The sequence below is a fragment of the Rutidosis leptorrhynchoides genome, chromosome 2 (assembly GCF_046630445.1).
Source record: "Rutidosis leptorrhynchoides isolate AG116_Rl617_1_P2 chromosome 2, CSIRO_AGI_Rlap_v1, whole genome shotgun sequence".
Lineage (NCBI taxonomy): Eukaryota > Viridiplantae > Streptophyta > Magnoliopsida > Asterales > Asteraceae > Rutidosis > Rutidosis leptorrhynchoides.
Window position 1 is genome coordinate 209239268 of NC_092334.1, and position 14973 is coordinate 209254240.

The window sequence follows — 14973 nt, forward strand, 5'->3', positions numbered from 1 at the left end:
TAAGATAACGTTAAAACCTTTATCCATATTAAAATGGCTTGGTAATAATTTGTCAAAAGTGGTTCCAGATATTTATAAAGTTATATTCCTTTTTAAAGAAGACGTGACACTCAAATCATTTTATATAATTTCTAAAATTTATAACAATAAAAGATAATGATAATAACTTTAATAATCTACTTCATGACATGTTGTAAAATGTACAATTCTTTTAAAATATATCGTAGTACATTTTATATCTTTGAAACAATAATTATATGTACTTGTGATTTATAAAACTTTAATTAGGTTTTATATACATACTCAAATTACATTATAAAACATTTTAGTAATATAATTCTTTTAGACTGAAAATGTTTTCGTAGTTTGAAACTAAATCAAATAACTATCATAAAGTTTATTCTTCTAAAATTAAATTATATTCAAATCACATAATCTATTACTAGAACTTATGTTTATCCTCATAAGTTTGTATTAACTTGTTTAATATCAAACAGGTGTTACTATATCCATTTATTGTATTCGAAACCGCTTATATATAAGTTCAATGTACTTTGTCTATATATATATATATATATATATATATATATATATATATATATATATATATATATACACACGTTTCACATAACACGTTTTATTACATAGATGTTTATCTAAACTGAATAAGTATAACGTTATACGTTTAATACCTTGTTAACGTTTTCAAGTTATATAATAGATTTCATAACTTCTTTTCATATCAACCAAACCGTTAAATGTTTTATTAATATTTCTCAACTTAATATTCACACATATGTATATATATTCATACATATCTATTTACACATAATTGTTCGTGAATCGTCGGGCACGGTCAAAGGGTAATTGATTACATGAATGTAGTTCCAAAATTTCAAGATTCAACATTACATACTTAGCTTATCATGTTGGAAACATATAAAGATCAAGTTTAAATTTGGTCAAAAATTTATGGGTTGTCACACCTGCCTCCTGTCCATCTGATTTCGTTGCCATGAACAACCGCAAACCATCACCATTAACGAAACCACCTTCTTCTTCACCTAAAACCACCTTCTCTCTCACATTCTCTCTCTCTCTCTCTCTATCACACTTATATTTTCTATTAACTTCTGTCCGAACAGACCCCATTGATTTAATTCTGCTGTACATCTTCCTGCTACCATTTAAATCGTGTGTAAACTGCTATCTGGTATTCTGTTTCAGCCCGACAAATAAGATCACCTTCATCACTCATCAACCATGAACACCATCATCACCTCTTGAACCCTTCGGTTACTGTTATAACTGATCACAACATCCGTAGCTACTAGTTTTCTGCTACAAATAAACGAACAAGGCTACTGCCGAACGAGATCACTACACTTTTGTTACTACTTATCATCGAACCCCAACAATACCACAACCATCAAACATACTTATCAAACCTCCACGATAACTGGAATCATACTAGTGTTACTACTGTGGATGAACCGAATCACACGCACACCCCCTTCTTGTTTTGATTGTACGGTTTTCTTTTTCATCAACCATATACCTGGTCAATACCCACCTGCAACCCATCGAGAATCCACCACTCAACAATATTTGACCACTATTACTCAATTCAGTCCTTCGAATCATGGCTGCCTGAATCTATTTCTGTATGATCGAAATACCTTTAACCCATTAATCCCTATGACGAGTTGGTAATACTCTTACGTGTTTGGGTCTACCAGTGGATTGGGTTTAATAAAAATGGGTTTTACTAATTGGGCTTATTTATTGTATATGGACTTCATTTAAATGGGTTAAAGTATTTAAGAGACGAAATAGAACAGAAAAGCTGAGGCAGAGGGATGGTTAGGCGTGTTGTTCGTTAAGTGAGAGGTCGCGGGTTCAAACCCGGGCTTAGGCATTTTTTTAAGGGCTACTTCTTTGAGGTAGTTATTTATTTATTTATTTATTATTATTATGAGCTTATTATTATTATTATTATTATTATTATTATTATTATTATTATTATTATTATTATTATTATTATTATTATTATTATTATTATTATTATTATTATTATTATTAAAATTATTATTATTAATATTATTATTAGTATATTTTTTATTAAAAACTATCATTTTTATTAAATGTATCATTATTATTATTATTATTATTATTATTATTATTATTATTATTATTATTATTATTATTATTATTATTATTATTATCATTATTAGAAAAATTATTATTTTTAGCAAAATTATTATTATTACTATCATTATTATTATTTAGACATTAATATTATTATTTTTATATTATTATTATCAATATTATTATCATAATAACTATTATTATTATTATCATTGTAAAATAAAACAACATTTTATTTATTATTATTATCAATATTATTTTATCAAATAACTATTAGTTACATAAAACCATATTTACTACATATAACATAACTATGTTAATACTTTTATAATAAATCTAATTAATTAAGTTATTAATGAAACACAAAATTAAAATAACAATTAAGTCACTAATAATATATAAATTTGTTCGATTACCATTATATATGTTAATATATATATAAATGATATAGGTTCGTGAATCTGAGGCCAACCCTGCATTGTTCAGTTCAGTCGTATGCATATTTTTACTACAAAATATCGTATCGTGAGTTTCATTTGCTCCCTTTCTAAATGCTTTTGCAATATATATTTTTGAGACTGAGAATAAATGCGCTGCTTTTATAACTGTTTTACGAAATAGACACAAGTACTTGAAACTGGATTCTATGGTTGGATTATTATACCAGATATCACCTTTTTAGTCTGGTAATCTAAGAATAAGAGAACAGAAACCCTAATTGACCCGAATCCTAAAGATAGATCTATTGGGCCTAACAAACCCCATCCGGGTTACGGATGCTTTAGTACTTCGATTTTATCATGTCCGATGAGAGTCCCGGAATGATGAGGATATTCTAGATGCAGTTTGTTAATGTCGATTACCAGGTATTCACCATATGAATTATTTTTATACACAGGTTATGTGTATCATGTTTTGTACACGGGTTACGTGTGCGGTTAAATATTTGAAATCTTGTGGTTTATTAAAATGTTGAAATGATTATTATGATAAACCTATGAACTCACCAACTTTTTGGTTGATACTTTTAAGCATGTTTATTCTCAGGTATTAAAGAAATCTTTCGATGTACATTTGCTCAATTTAAAGATATTAATTGAAGTCATTCATGGCATATTTCAAAAGACGTTGCATTCAAGTCGTTTGAATATAAAAAGATTTTATAAAGTCAATGACCGATTAGTCATTCATATTAGGAGAATCATATATCATTTGTATCGAAAGATTATATTCTGAAATGAGTTTATCTTTTAAAAGAATGCAATGTTTGTAAAACTTATCATATAGAGGTCAGTACCTCGCAATGGAACCAGATGTTGAAGACTTCGTCCAGATGGATTAGGACGGGCCTTCACACAGTTGATACTTGTGCCAAACTCACTGCGAGTGGTCCCCCGGTTAAGGACCCCACATTATATCGCAGCCTTGCAGGCGCACTTCAGTACCTTACCTTTACACGGCCAGATATTTCTTACGCCGTACAGCAGATATGTCTCTTCATGCATGATCCTAGGGAGCCTCATATGGCTGCCCTCCGAAGGATCATCCGTTATGTACAAGGAACTATGCATCTTGGACTTCAGCTCTTTGCTTCTTCCACCACATCTTTGGTTGCCTACTCTGATGCAGATTGAGCTGATGTCCATCTACTAGACGATCCACTTCCGGGTACTGTGTATTTTTAGGTAATAATCTTTTATCTTGGTCTTCTAAGAGGCAACATACACCATCTCGCTCCAGTGCTGAATCTGAATATCGAGGTATTGCGAACGCCGTTGCAGAGACCTGTTGGATTCGTAATCTTCTTCGTGAGCTTCACTGCCCGCTTACATCTGCTACTCTTGTTTATTGCGATAATGTAAGTGCTGTTTACATGTCTGGAAATCCGGTTCAACACCAGAGAACCAAAGACATCGAGATAGACATACACTTTGTTCGCGACCTTGTCTTGAAAGGTCATGTGTGTGTGCTTCATGTTCCCTCTCGGTATCAGTTTGCAGACATCTTCACCAAAGGCTTACCTACGGCACTGTTTGACGAGTTTCGATCCAGTCTCAGCGTTCGCTCTGCTCCCGTTACGACTGCGGGGGATGTTAAACCGTAGTATAGTCCATATTTGTATTATTGGCCCGTGTTCTATAAGGGCCCATTTATGCTATTTTACCCATTAGGTTTATGCCTTTCTAGGCTGTTTATATTGTACGCAACATCATGTTTTGTGGATGGGAAAATAACAAATCACTACTTCTTTCATGAATTGAATTTGGAAACGCGTTGTGTCTAAATTTAATTTCAATTCCGTCGAAATCCCATTAGATTCCGTGAACCAAACTAGGTAGTGTAAATTGTGAGGAGTATATGAAACTTTATCTATGATATTTCGACAATAAATTCAAACACATTTCTTGTTACATTAAACTGATCAAGATACAATTATTATTCTTTAAGACTCTTTAAATAATTGCATCATACTACAGTGCAATAATAAAAATGACAAACCGGCCACATAGTCTTATTTGAACACAATATAGTGAATTAACATCAACTCTAGCTGATCAGCTCAGATATAAACTCATCAATATTCTTATCGGAGCTCCCGCCTACATCGACGGCATCTTTAGCCAAATCCTTCCATTTTGAAGCATTTGTCTGGGCTATTTTACCTTTTTCGCCCTCTATAATCTCTTTTATACATGACACTATATTGTCTCGTCTCACTATCCCCTTCTCATCGACCTTAACTCTTACTCCAACACTCCAAATATCCTCTAAACACTTGGCATTCGTTATTTGATCCGTCCATTGAGGCATTGCCACAACGGGTACCCCTAAACTTATTGCTTCAAGAGTCGAATTGAACCCACAATGCGTAACAAAGCATCCTACTGCCTCATGTGCTAATACGTCCAATTGCTTACACCACGCCACAAGTAAACCCTTATCCTTGTTCACATCTTCCTTAAATCCTTTTGGCAGCTTTTCCACTTCATCCTCCCTTACAACCCACAAGAAATTTGCTTCACTATCTCTCAAACCCGAAGCAAATTCTTCCATTTGTTCTGGTCCAAGTTGTGCCAAGCTTCCAAACGCCGCATAAACAACCGATCCCTTTGGTTTATCATTTAGCCAGTTCATGCATTCGCTTTGATTCGCCTTTGTAAGATTGATTCCATAATCTTTATCATCATCTAGTCGTTTGTCAAGGTACATTGATGGAAGCGTTGGACCAATTACCTTCAACGGCAACATCTTTTTCATCCACTCTATCACCTATACCAAAAACGAATCATGAGGTATATGTATTTCATAAGCTAATAATTGAATTGTTACATATAAAATGAGGTGAAACAGATATAGAAATTCATCATTGCTCATAAGTTCCATCATTGTAGAACGTACATTTTTATGTAAGTGTAAATATTAGTAACGTATTAAGAGCTCTGGGAGTGGGGTGCGTCCCCCCCTCCGTCTCACACCATGTCACCAAAATTACCACTCCCCTCTCCCGTCGCCGAACCCCGTTCCGGTTGAGTCAGTCGCATAGGTGACGGAGATGTTACCACTTTTTTTTTTCAAAAGAATACATTATTAAATATAATAAAATATTATTTTAACAAACTAACTAACACACTAACTGACATAGGTCACCACTCCCCACTTTTTCTGAATCAGCAAATCACGCCTGACATGCCAAGTGACCTCAGTCACCACTCCCGGTGCTCTAACTAGCTATATAGAAAAGAAAAAAAAAATTGAGAGCTGCAAGCTGGGCCGAATGCAGCTTGTAATGAGTGGGGTCCTAAGACCTCATTGGTGTGAACTGTTCCTATACAATACTATTCAAATTGTACATAAAAACCACTAAATTGAAAAATATGAATAAAATATTTTGAAAATTAATCGTTTTTTTGTAAGTAAACGGTCATTCTTTGAGAAAAAATTACAAAGTATAGTGTTCCAATTAAACTGTATAGGACCCTTTCGAGTTTTGATCCTAAAATCCTCACTGGTTACAAGAGTAACTAGCCTGCTAGTAACAATATTTGAAGCTAAACTAACCTCTTCCTCGAGTTTGTAGAAAGTATTAGCAAACACCCAACTCGCTTTATCAATATTATTAAACTGATTAAACACAATTTCGGACCAACCAGGGTACGGTCCATAATTGTGTACAAAAGATGGCGTTTCCCACGTTTCAAGCGTGGGCAATCCAGGAACCGAAACCGTTGAACCCAATGGTACCGCTATCAAACCCTTATGAACATGATAGTATATGTTATTCACACTACAAGATTGAGTAAGAAAAGCACCACCTCTAATTCCATATTCTAGTGCAACATCTAAAGCCCAAGTCATAAATGTATCATAAATAACTGCATCTATGTTGGTCCCTTCACTTTGAAGCTTCTTGATCATATCACCTAATGATTTCGACCCGACTTCTTGGAAGATTTTGAGGTAGGTTTCGGGACTATCAGCACTTGCATAACCACCTTCATCGAAACCGTCAGATATTGCTTCGATTTCAATTGAGTTGGAGGTGGTGTTGTGGGAAAGAATAGACTTTGAGATATACTTTGTAGTTATAAGTGTCGTTTTAACACCTTTGGATGATAAACGTTTGCCAAATTGGATTATAGGGTTCAAGTGGCCTTGAACAGGGAAGGGAAAAAGAAAAACATGTGGTGATTTTTTGGTATAATGTTGTTCATCTGCCATTTTTGGTGTTCATATAATAAGTTGGTTAATTAATTTTGATAGGTGCGATTCAACTATGGTTGTGAGTTGGTACAAGATATAGGGGCAGGGTGAATGCGTCATCGCTATAGTCACTCTGGAATTATGTCGTTATTCATCCAGTTAGTACATGTACATTATCTAACCAAACATGTGTGTGGTTGGCTCAAAATTGATTTTGCAAAATTATTTGTGTGTTACATGTGACTTGTATACTATCGTGACTATAACTTGTGGTATTTGGATGTACTCTTGTTCAAATTTAAATAATAGATACATTTTTCCTTTTTTCGTTTAACAAAATTTCATTTTGTTCTTTTAAATATATATGTGTGTGGTTGAGAGTGATTCAAGGAAAAGCAACAAATAGAGAGAAAAAGGGGGAAGTTGATCTGGGGTCGTCTATACCATCGAAAGTCTGCTGGTCTATTTTCTTTTTCATGAACATTTGCGTACAATTAATTTGATAGGGATAAGGGTAATATTGTCATCTTCGTAACATCAGATGTAAGTGAGTTTACATTCAATTTCACTTTTCACAATAATCATTCAAACATCTTCATCTTCATCTTCATATATGTTGGAGTGCGAAACGAGTTAAATAAGAATTCGGTTCACCGGTGGAGGCGCGCCGCAGCCTCACCTAGGCGCGACGCGGCCTAGAGTGTTGACAGGGGTTGAGCTGAAGAAAACTTCTGTTTCGGATTTTGCCTTAAAGGCGCGGCGCGGCCCTCTATGGGCGCGGCGCGGCTTCGTCTGCGAGGAAGTTTCCAAAATCGAGTTTTCTTGTTCCCAAAGCTATTTCTTTGCTTAGTTTTGCCTATTTAAGCATCTTATTGTAACCCATACATGCATCCACGAATTTTATCAATAAAGAACTCTCTTTGGTGGCCGAGGATTAAAGTAATCATTCGTGATTACATATAACCTCGTTAAATTCTCTTGTCTTTATCGTTTTTGCTAGTTTCTTCGTATACATCAACTATTTTCGTTTATTGTAAGTGGGTTTGATAACCTAGGGTTATCAAGTCTTGTTAGGGCTCACGTGCTTCATTCCTAACAAGTGGTATCAAGAGCTTCGGTTCGGTTTCACGAGAACAATGGCGGAAAAGAGTGATGTGAAGATTGACAAGTTTGATGGGAATGATTTTAGCTTTTGGAAGATGCAAATTGAAGATGTGCTCTATCAAAAAAAGATTTACCAACCGTTGAAGGGTGTTAAACTGGAAGAGATAACTCAAGGCGAGTGGGAGTTGTTGGATAGGCAAGCCCTAGGAGTTGTTCGACTTTCTCTGGCCAAGAACGTTGCTTACAACATCGTGGGTGAAACCACAACAGCGGGATTGCTTGCGGCTTTATCTAACATGTATGAAAAGCCATCTGCTTTGAATAAATTTTTCTTGATTCGGCGATTGGTGAATGCTAGGATGATGGAGGGTTCCTCGGCGGCGGATCATGTTAACGAATTTAATTCGATTTTAACACGGTTGAAATCGGTGAATATTAAATTCGATGATGAGCTTGAGGCGTTGTTTTTGCTATCTTCATTGCCAGAGAGTTGGCCGGTACAGTTACGGCGGTTAGTGGTTCAACGGGAACTACTAAGTTAACTTTTGAAGGAATCCGGGATTTGACTCTTAGCTAAGGTATTCGTAGGAAAGATTCGAATGGAAGTTCGGGTTCGGCTCTAAGTGTTAGTCGGGGAAGAGCTAGGTCAAGAAGTCCGTCAAGGAGCAAGAACGTTGTGTGTTGGAATTGTCAACAAGTTGGTCACTATAAGTCAAAGTGCCCGAGTCTTAAGTCGGGTGGAAGCGTATCGACTGTGGTGATCGAAGATGTGTTGATGTGCCAAAAAGAGGTTCTTGACGAATCTTGGGTTTTAGATTCGGGTGCCTCGTATCATGTTACCCCATTCATGAACGAGACGGTGAACTTCAAGGAATACTCCGGTAAGGTTCGAGTTGCGAATGGGAGTATACTTGAAATTGCGGGTATTGGTGATCTCGTGGTTAGACACTTGAATTATGCTTGGATCTTGAGGAATGTGCGGTTCGTTCCAAAGCTCAAGAGTCGGTTGATTTCGGTTGGGCAATTGGATGACGATAATTGTCATGTCCTATTTGGAGATCAAAAGTGAGTATTGTTTAAGGGAGATTATGTGGTTACTCGCGGGTTTAAAAGGGGAACCGTGTATCTGGTTGAAGTTCCTAAAGAGGAATGGCTAGGTGATTTTGTGGATGCCAAAAGTCCTAGCATTCTAATGCTTTCCGGAATTGTTGAGGGATCTTGTTTGAGTGGGAGCTCAAAGGGAGTTGAAGCTAGTGAAAATTCGGGTCGAATTGGGTACACTAGAGCTTTCGGTACTTCGGGTAGATCTTCTCCAATGGCAACTTTGTTGTGGTCGACCGAGGAAGATGAACAAGAGGTTTTCTTAAGAGTCCTGATTGGTGATACATCCGTACAGTGGGAGTTGGCTCGGGATGGAAAATCGGGTTTGTCAAAAGACGTGCGCACGTATGTGGTCGATGTTCCAATGGTGAAAGCAAAAGCGGTTATGTGGAAGATCAAGGGTGTGATTGCGTTCTCACACGGATGCCTTGATGGTGTTATCCACATGTTTGATCTACCGGCGGGTTTATTCTTTGTTGGAAAGTTGAATCGGGTGGATGAAATTGTGTACGGGTGGATCGCTTGGGCGATGGGGTTAATTGGGTCGGGTCAGACTCATACGACCCGTTATCTCCTAAACTAAGGAGGTATGTGCCATAGCCAAAGAGAGGTTCTTGTTTCCCAATCTAGTAACATAAAGATCGTATTATAGCTCAGCGGTAATTTTTGGTGTCGAAAGACTTCACTTGTTCGAAGGTTATTGAATGAAGTGCGGCGTGATTCGGGTGCAAATCCGGCGGTATCAAAAGGAGGTATAATTAGCAGGTCAAGTTGTTATTGTGGGATTATGATGATGTTGATGATGTTAGGTTAAGATGGATGCTGTTTAACATCTCTTCGAGTGGGAGATTGTTGAAGTGCGATGCGAGTTAAACAAGAATTCGGTTCACCGGTGGAGGCGCGCCGCGGCCTCTCTTTGGCGCGACGCGGCCTAGAGTGTGGACAAGGGTCGAGTTGAAGAAAACTTATGTTTCGGATTTTGCCTTAAAGGCATGGCACGGCTAGGGATGGCAATGGATACCCGATCCAGTGGATATCCATCCGATCCACCCGATTATTCGTGAATATGGACGATCTAAATGCATATGGATATGGATATGGACGAAAAAATTTCATCCATGGATGAACCCGCTTCCACCCGAAATAACTAAATATATAAATTTATCACTCAAATTAGTATCATTTATAGTGATATTTCATTAATTATATTCATATTCATCTTCCGTTATATTTTCTCTAAAAATATAACTTTATTCTTATATTTTGTTTTGTTTAATTTAAATGTATTTATCGTACTTTGGTGGTTTAAATGTGATTCCATGTAATTAAAAGTAAGTAACTTACATGTCGATATCTTTACACATTTAATAAGCTATTTATTGAATATTTGTTATATAGATTAGTAAAAATGTGACTTTCAGTCGCATAAACTATTTAAAAATATTACTTTTGATCGTATATAATGAACCACCGCTTATAATTGTTAAAAATAAGATAAATTCAAACGAATATGGATAATTATCCATTAACCCGCTTCACCCGACGGATATAGATATGGATGGATGAAAACTAAAATAAATAAATGGATATGGATATGGATATGGATACGGCCTCACCCGATCCATATCCGATCCATTGCTATCCCTAGGCGCGGCCCTCTATGGGCGCGGCGTGGCTTCGTCTGCGAGGAAGTTTCCAAAATCGAGTTTTCTTGTTCCCAAAGCTATTTCTTTGTTTAGTTTTGCCTATTTAAGCATCTTATTGTAACCCATACATGTATCCACGAATTTTATCAATAAAGAAGTCTCTTTGGTGGCAGAGGATTAAAGTAATCATTCGTGATTACATATAACCTCGTTAAATTCTCTTGTCTTTATCGTTTTTGCTAGTTTCTTCGTATACATCAACTATTTTCGTTTATTGTAAGTGAGTTTGATAACCTAGGGTTATCAAGTCTTGTTAGGGCTCACGTGCTTCATTCCTAACAATATACTATAACAAAATCAGCAAACTAGCCACTTTTAGATCAAATTGACCACGGAATTCAGTTCGTGGATGTTCGTTTAAGCTATCAGAGCCTTCAGACAGGATTAAAAATCTAGAAATGATTAACTGAAACGGCCTAAATCACATAATTGAAATATGAGTTCCTATTTTTGGAACACAACTTATGCTCGTGCAGGGGCGTTCGGGTCTTTTGGCTTCTTCCAGGAAGTTTCGTATGATGACTAGCTTCTTTCGTTCTTTATCAAATTCATGAGTTTAACAGGAAGGTGAAAAAATCTTCGAAGGTGAAAAATCTAGTAGAATCATTATCATATCCAACTTAGAGGAGTTCATTGGTTCGGTTTTCGACTTTTCAGTTTATTCGGTTCGGTTTTTTTGGTTTTTAAATTTATAAATTCAAAACCAAAAACCAAACCGAAACCAAATTTAAATATCAAAACCAAAACCGAAACCGAAACCGGACCAAAAACAAATTTAATTTTGGTTTGGTTTCGGTTAACACCAAAAATCACTAAAAAATAAAATTCAAACCAGCATAATTACTTGCATATAAACATCAAAATACCATGGATTACACCATTCACCTTACATATATTCTAGCCAATATAAGTAGAGTTTATAATGACAAAAGACCATATATTCAAATCATTAACTGTCAATCTAACATCTTCAAAGAGTTCTAACTTCAAGTCATGATTGCATTATCTACCATCTTCAAAAAAAACTTCTATGTACAAAATGCTTCCAACTTCAAGTCATGATTCAACCACCATCTATTCATCTACCATATTTAAAAGACTTCTAAGTACAAAAGGCTTCAAACTTTAAGTCATGGTTCTACTTGCACATTACCAAGTTCTACAAAACGAAATATTAATACACATGGTAAACTATAATATAAATTTAATATGATTAATAATTGGAAAAGTGAAATATAAATACACATGGTAAACTATAATTAATGTTAATATTTAATATGATTAATAAGTGGAAAAACTAACTCATGTTATCTGGTAAGCTTAAAACATATAAATGTAAATATAAATATATTAATATGTTTTTAATTTGAATTCGGTTTTTAATTTTGTTTTCGGTTAACCGAATTATAAATTTTCAAAACCGAAAACCGAATTACAAATTCGGTTTCGGTTTCAATCGATCCGAAAACCATTTAGAAAATCCAGTTTGTTTTTTTGTTTGGATTCGATTCGATATTCGAATTTTTCGGTTTCAAACCAAATGGTTCACACCCCTAATCCAATTGTCACTACAACAAGAATGGCCTATGGGGACCCTTTTTCTGAAACCCTAAAAAAAAGGTCCTAAACACCACCTGATAGGACCCTTCGTCACGTAGCCTAAAAAATGACGTATCATCATGTCTTCATCGCCATTATTCACGCTAGTTTAATTGTAAATTATAACCAAGGGTCCTAAGAATTGGAATGAATATGAAGGTTTAATAAAAGGGTCATATAACTCATATTATTGTATTATCATGGCCATGAATTCATTATATAATATGTGCGTTTGATATATGGGTCATATTAATTCTATCATTACGTTTTCATGGCCGTTTAATTAACTCTAATATCAGGACCCTTTAATTTGGTTGTACAATTATAACATACGTTATTAACCAAGTGTATAGACAAATGAAATTAATATGACAGTTTAATATAAGTGTGCTATAACTCATATCATCCGATTATCATGACCATGAATTCACTATATTAATATGACCGTTTGATAATGGGGGTCCTTCTAATTATATAATTAGGTTATCTGGCCATCAATTAACTTTAATAATAGGACCCTTTACTTTAGTCGTCAAATTTATATTTTTCATATTTAGTCAAGTGTACAAAAAATAGGACGGTTTAATAAAGGGTCCTTTTAATCAAATCATCGGGTTATAAGTTAGTTGGTTCAGGCCTGTATTGAAATGTCCCGTTCATATTGATTATGAACGTTCCATATTAATTGATTTCGTTGCGAGGTTTTGACCTCTATATGAGACATTTTTCAAAGACTGCATTCGTTTTTAAAACAAATCATAACCTTTATTTTATCGACAAGGTTAAAAGGACACCACCTAGATTATCCAGAAATGATAATCTAAAAATATCACACTTACACACTACCAATACATATTGATTTACAATATTAATATATTACAACAAAGTAAATCTCGAATGCAGTTTTAAACAATATTATATAAACATGCTGACACCAAATCTTGTCCATATTTTAGCATGCAAAAGCGGAAGCTCTTAATAATCACCTGAGAATAAATACGCTTTAAACGTCAACAAAAAATGTTGGTGAGTTATAGGTTTAACCTATATATATCAAATCGTAATAATAATAGACCACAAGATTTCATCTTTCAATAATATACAATCTGTATAAAAATCATTTATATGGTGAACACCTGGTAACCGACATTAACAAGATGCATATAGAATATCCCCATCATTCCAGGACACCCATCGGACATGATAAACTCGAAGTACTAAAGCATTCCAAATTCCATAATGGGGGTTGTTAGTTCCCGTAGATCTACCTTTAGGATTCGCGTCAATTAGGGGCCAGTTCCCTAATTCTTAGGCTACCAATTAAAAGGGGCATATTCGATTTAGATCATTCAACCATAAAATCTAGTTTCACGTACTTGTATCTATTTTGTAAAACATTTATAAAACTGCATGTATTCTCATCCCAAAAATATTAGATTTTAAAAGTGGGACTATAACTCACTTTCACAGATTTTTACTTCGTCGGGAAGTAAGACTTGGCCACTGGTCGATTCACAACCTATAACAAATATGTACATATATATCAAAGTATGATCAAAATATATTTACAACATTTTTAATACGTTTTAATGTTTTAAGTTTATTAAGTCAGTTGTCCTCGTTAGTAACCTACAACTAGTTGTCCACAGTTAGATATACAGAAATAAATCGATATATATATATTATCTAGAATCAATCCATGACCCAGTGTATACACGTCTCAGGCTAGATCACAACTGAAAGTATATATATTTTTGGAATCAACCTCAACCCTGTATAGCTAACTCAAACATTACTGCATATTGAGTGTCTATGGTTGTTCCAAATAATATATATACATGGGTCGATATGTTATGTCAAAACATTTGCATACGTGTCTATGGTATCCCAAGATTACACAATATATTAGAATACTTGTATAATACAATATGAGTTATCCAGGATATGATTAATATAGATTTGTTACCAATTTTCAAGTAGCTACAATAAGAAAAATTATCCAATCTTGTTTTACCCATAACTTCTTCGTTTTAAATCCGTTTTGAGTGATTGAAGTTGCTATGGTTTCATATTGAACTTAAGTTTATGAATCTAAACAGAAAAAGTATAAGTTTATAGTCAGAAATACAGGTTACAAGTCATTTTTGTAAAGGTAGTCATTTCAGTCGAAAGAACGACGTCTAGATGACCATTTTGGAAAACATACTTCCACTTTGAGTTTAACCATGATTTTTGGATATAGTTTCATGTTCATAAGAAAAATCATTTTCCCAGAAGAACAACTTTTAAATCAAAGTTTATCATAGTTTTTAATTAACTAACTCAAAACAGCCCGCGGTGTTACTACGACGCCGTATATCCGGTTTTACGGTGTTTTTCGTGTTTTCAGGTTTTAAATCATTAAGTTAGCATATCATATAGATATATAACATGTGTTTAGTTGATTTTAAAAGTCAAGTTAGAAGGATTAACTTTTGTTTGCGAACAAGTTTAGAATTAAGTAAACTATGTTCTAGTGATTACAAATTTAAACCTTCGAATAAGGTAGTTTTATATATATGAATCGAATGATGTTATGAACATCATTACTACCTCAAGTTTTGTGTTTAAACCT

The 14973-nt window shown here is 34.6% G+C and overlaps 1 protein-coding gene across 1 annotated transcript; it reads right to left on the reverse strand.

Annotated features, from left to right (window-relative positions):
* Positions 1-4539: 4539 nt before the first annotated feature.
* On the reverse strand, positions 4540-6981 carry LOC139891664 (UDP-glycosyltransferase 74G1-like). Its single transcript, XM_071874647.1, has 2 exons — positions 6208-6981; positions 4540-5418 (listed from the first exon to the last, which is right to left on the reverse strand). The coding sequence occupies exons 1-2, from the start codon at positions 6865-6867 to the stop codon at positions 4696-4698; spliced, it is 1383 nt and encodes a 460-aa protein (XP_071730748.1). The 5' UTR covers positions 6868-6981; the 3' UTR covers positions 4540-4695.
* Positions 6982-14973: the final 7992 nt, after the last annotated feature.

Bases quoted from the DNA above. Each gene is read 5' to 3' on its own strand.
- LOC139891664 (XM_071874647.1), bottom strand. From the start codon at position 6,867: ATGGCAGATGAACAACATTATACCAAAAAATCACCACATGTTTTTCTT. The intron at 5,419-6,207 runs GTTAGTTTAGCT...TTTTTGGTATAG, and splicing joins TCTACAAACTCGAGGAAGAG to GTGATAGAGTGGATGAAAAA.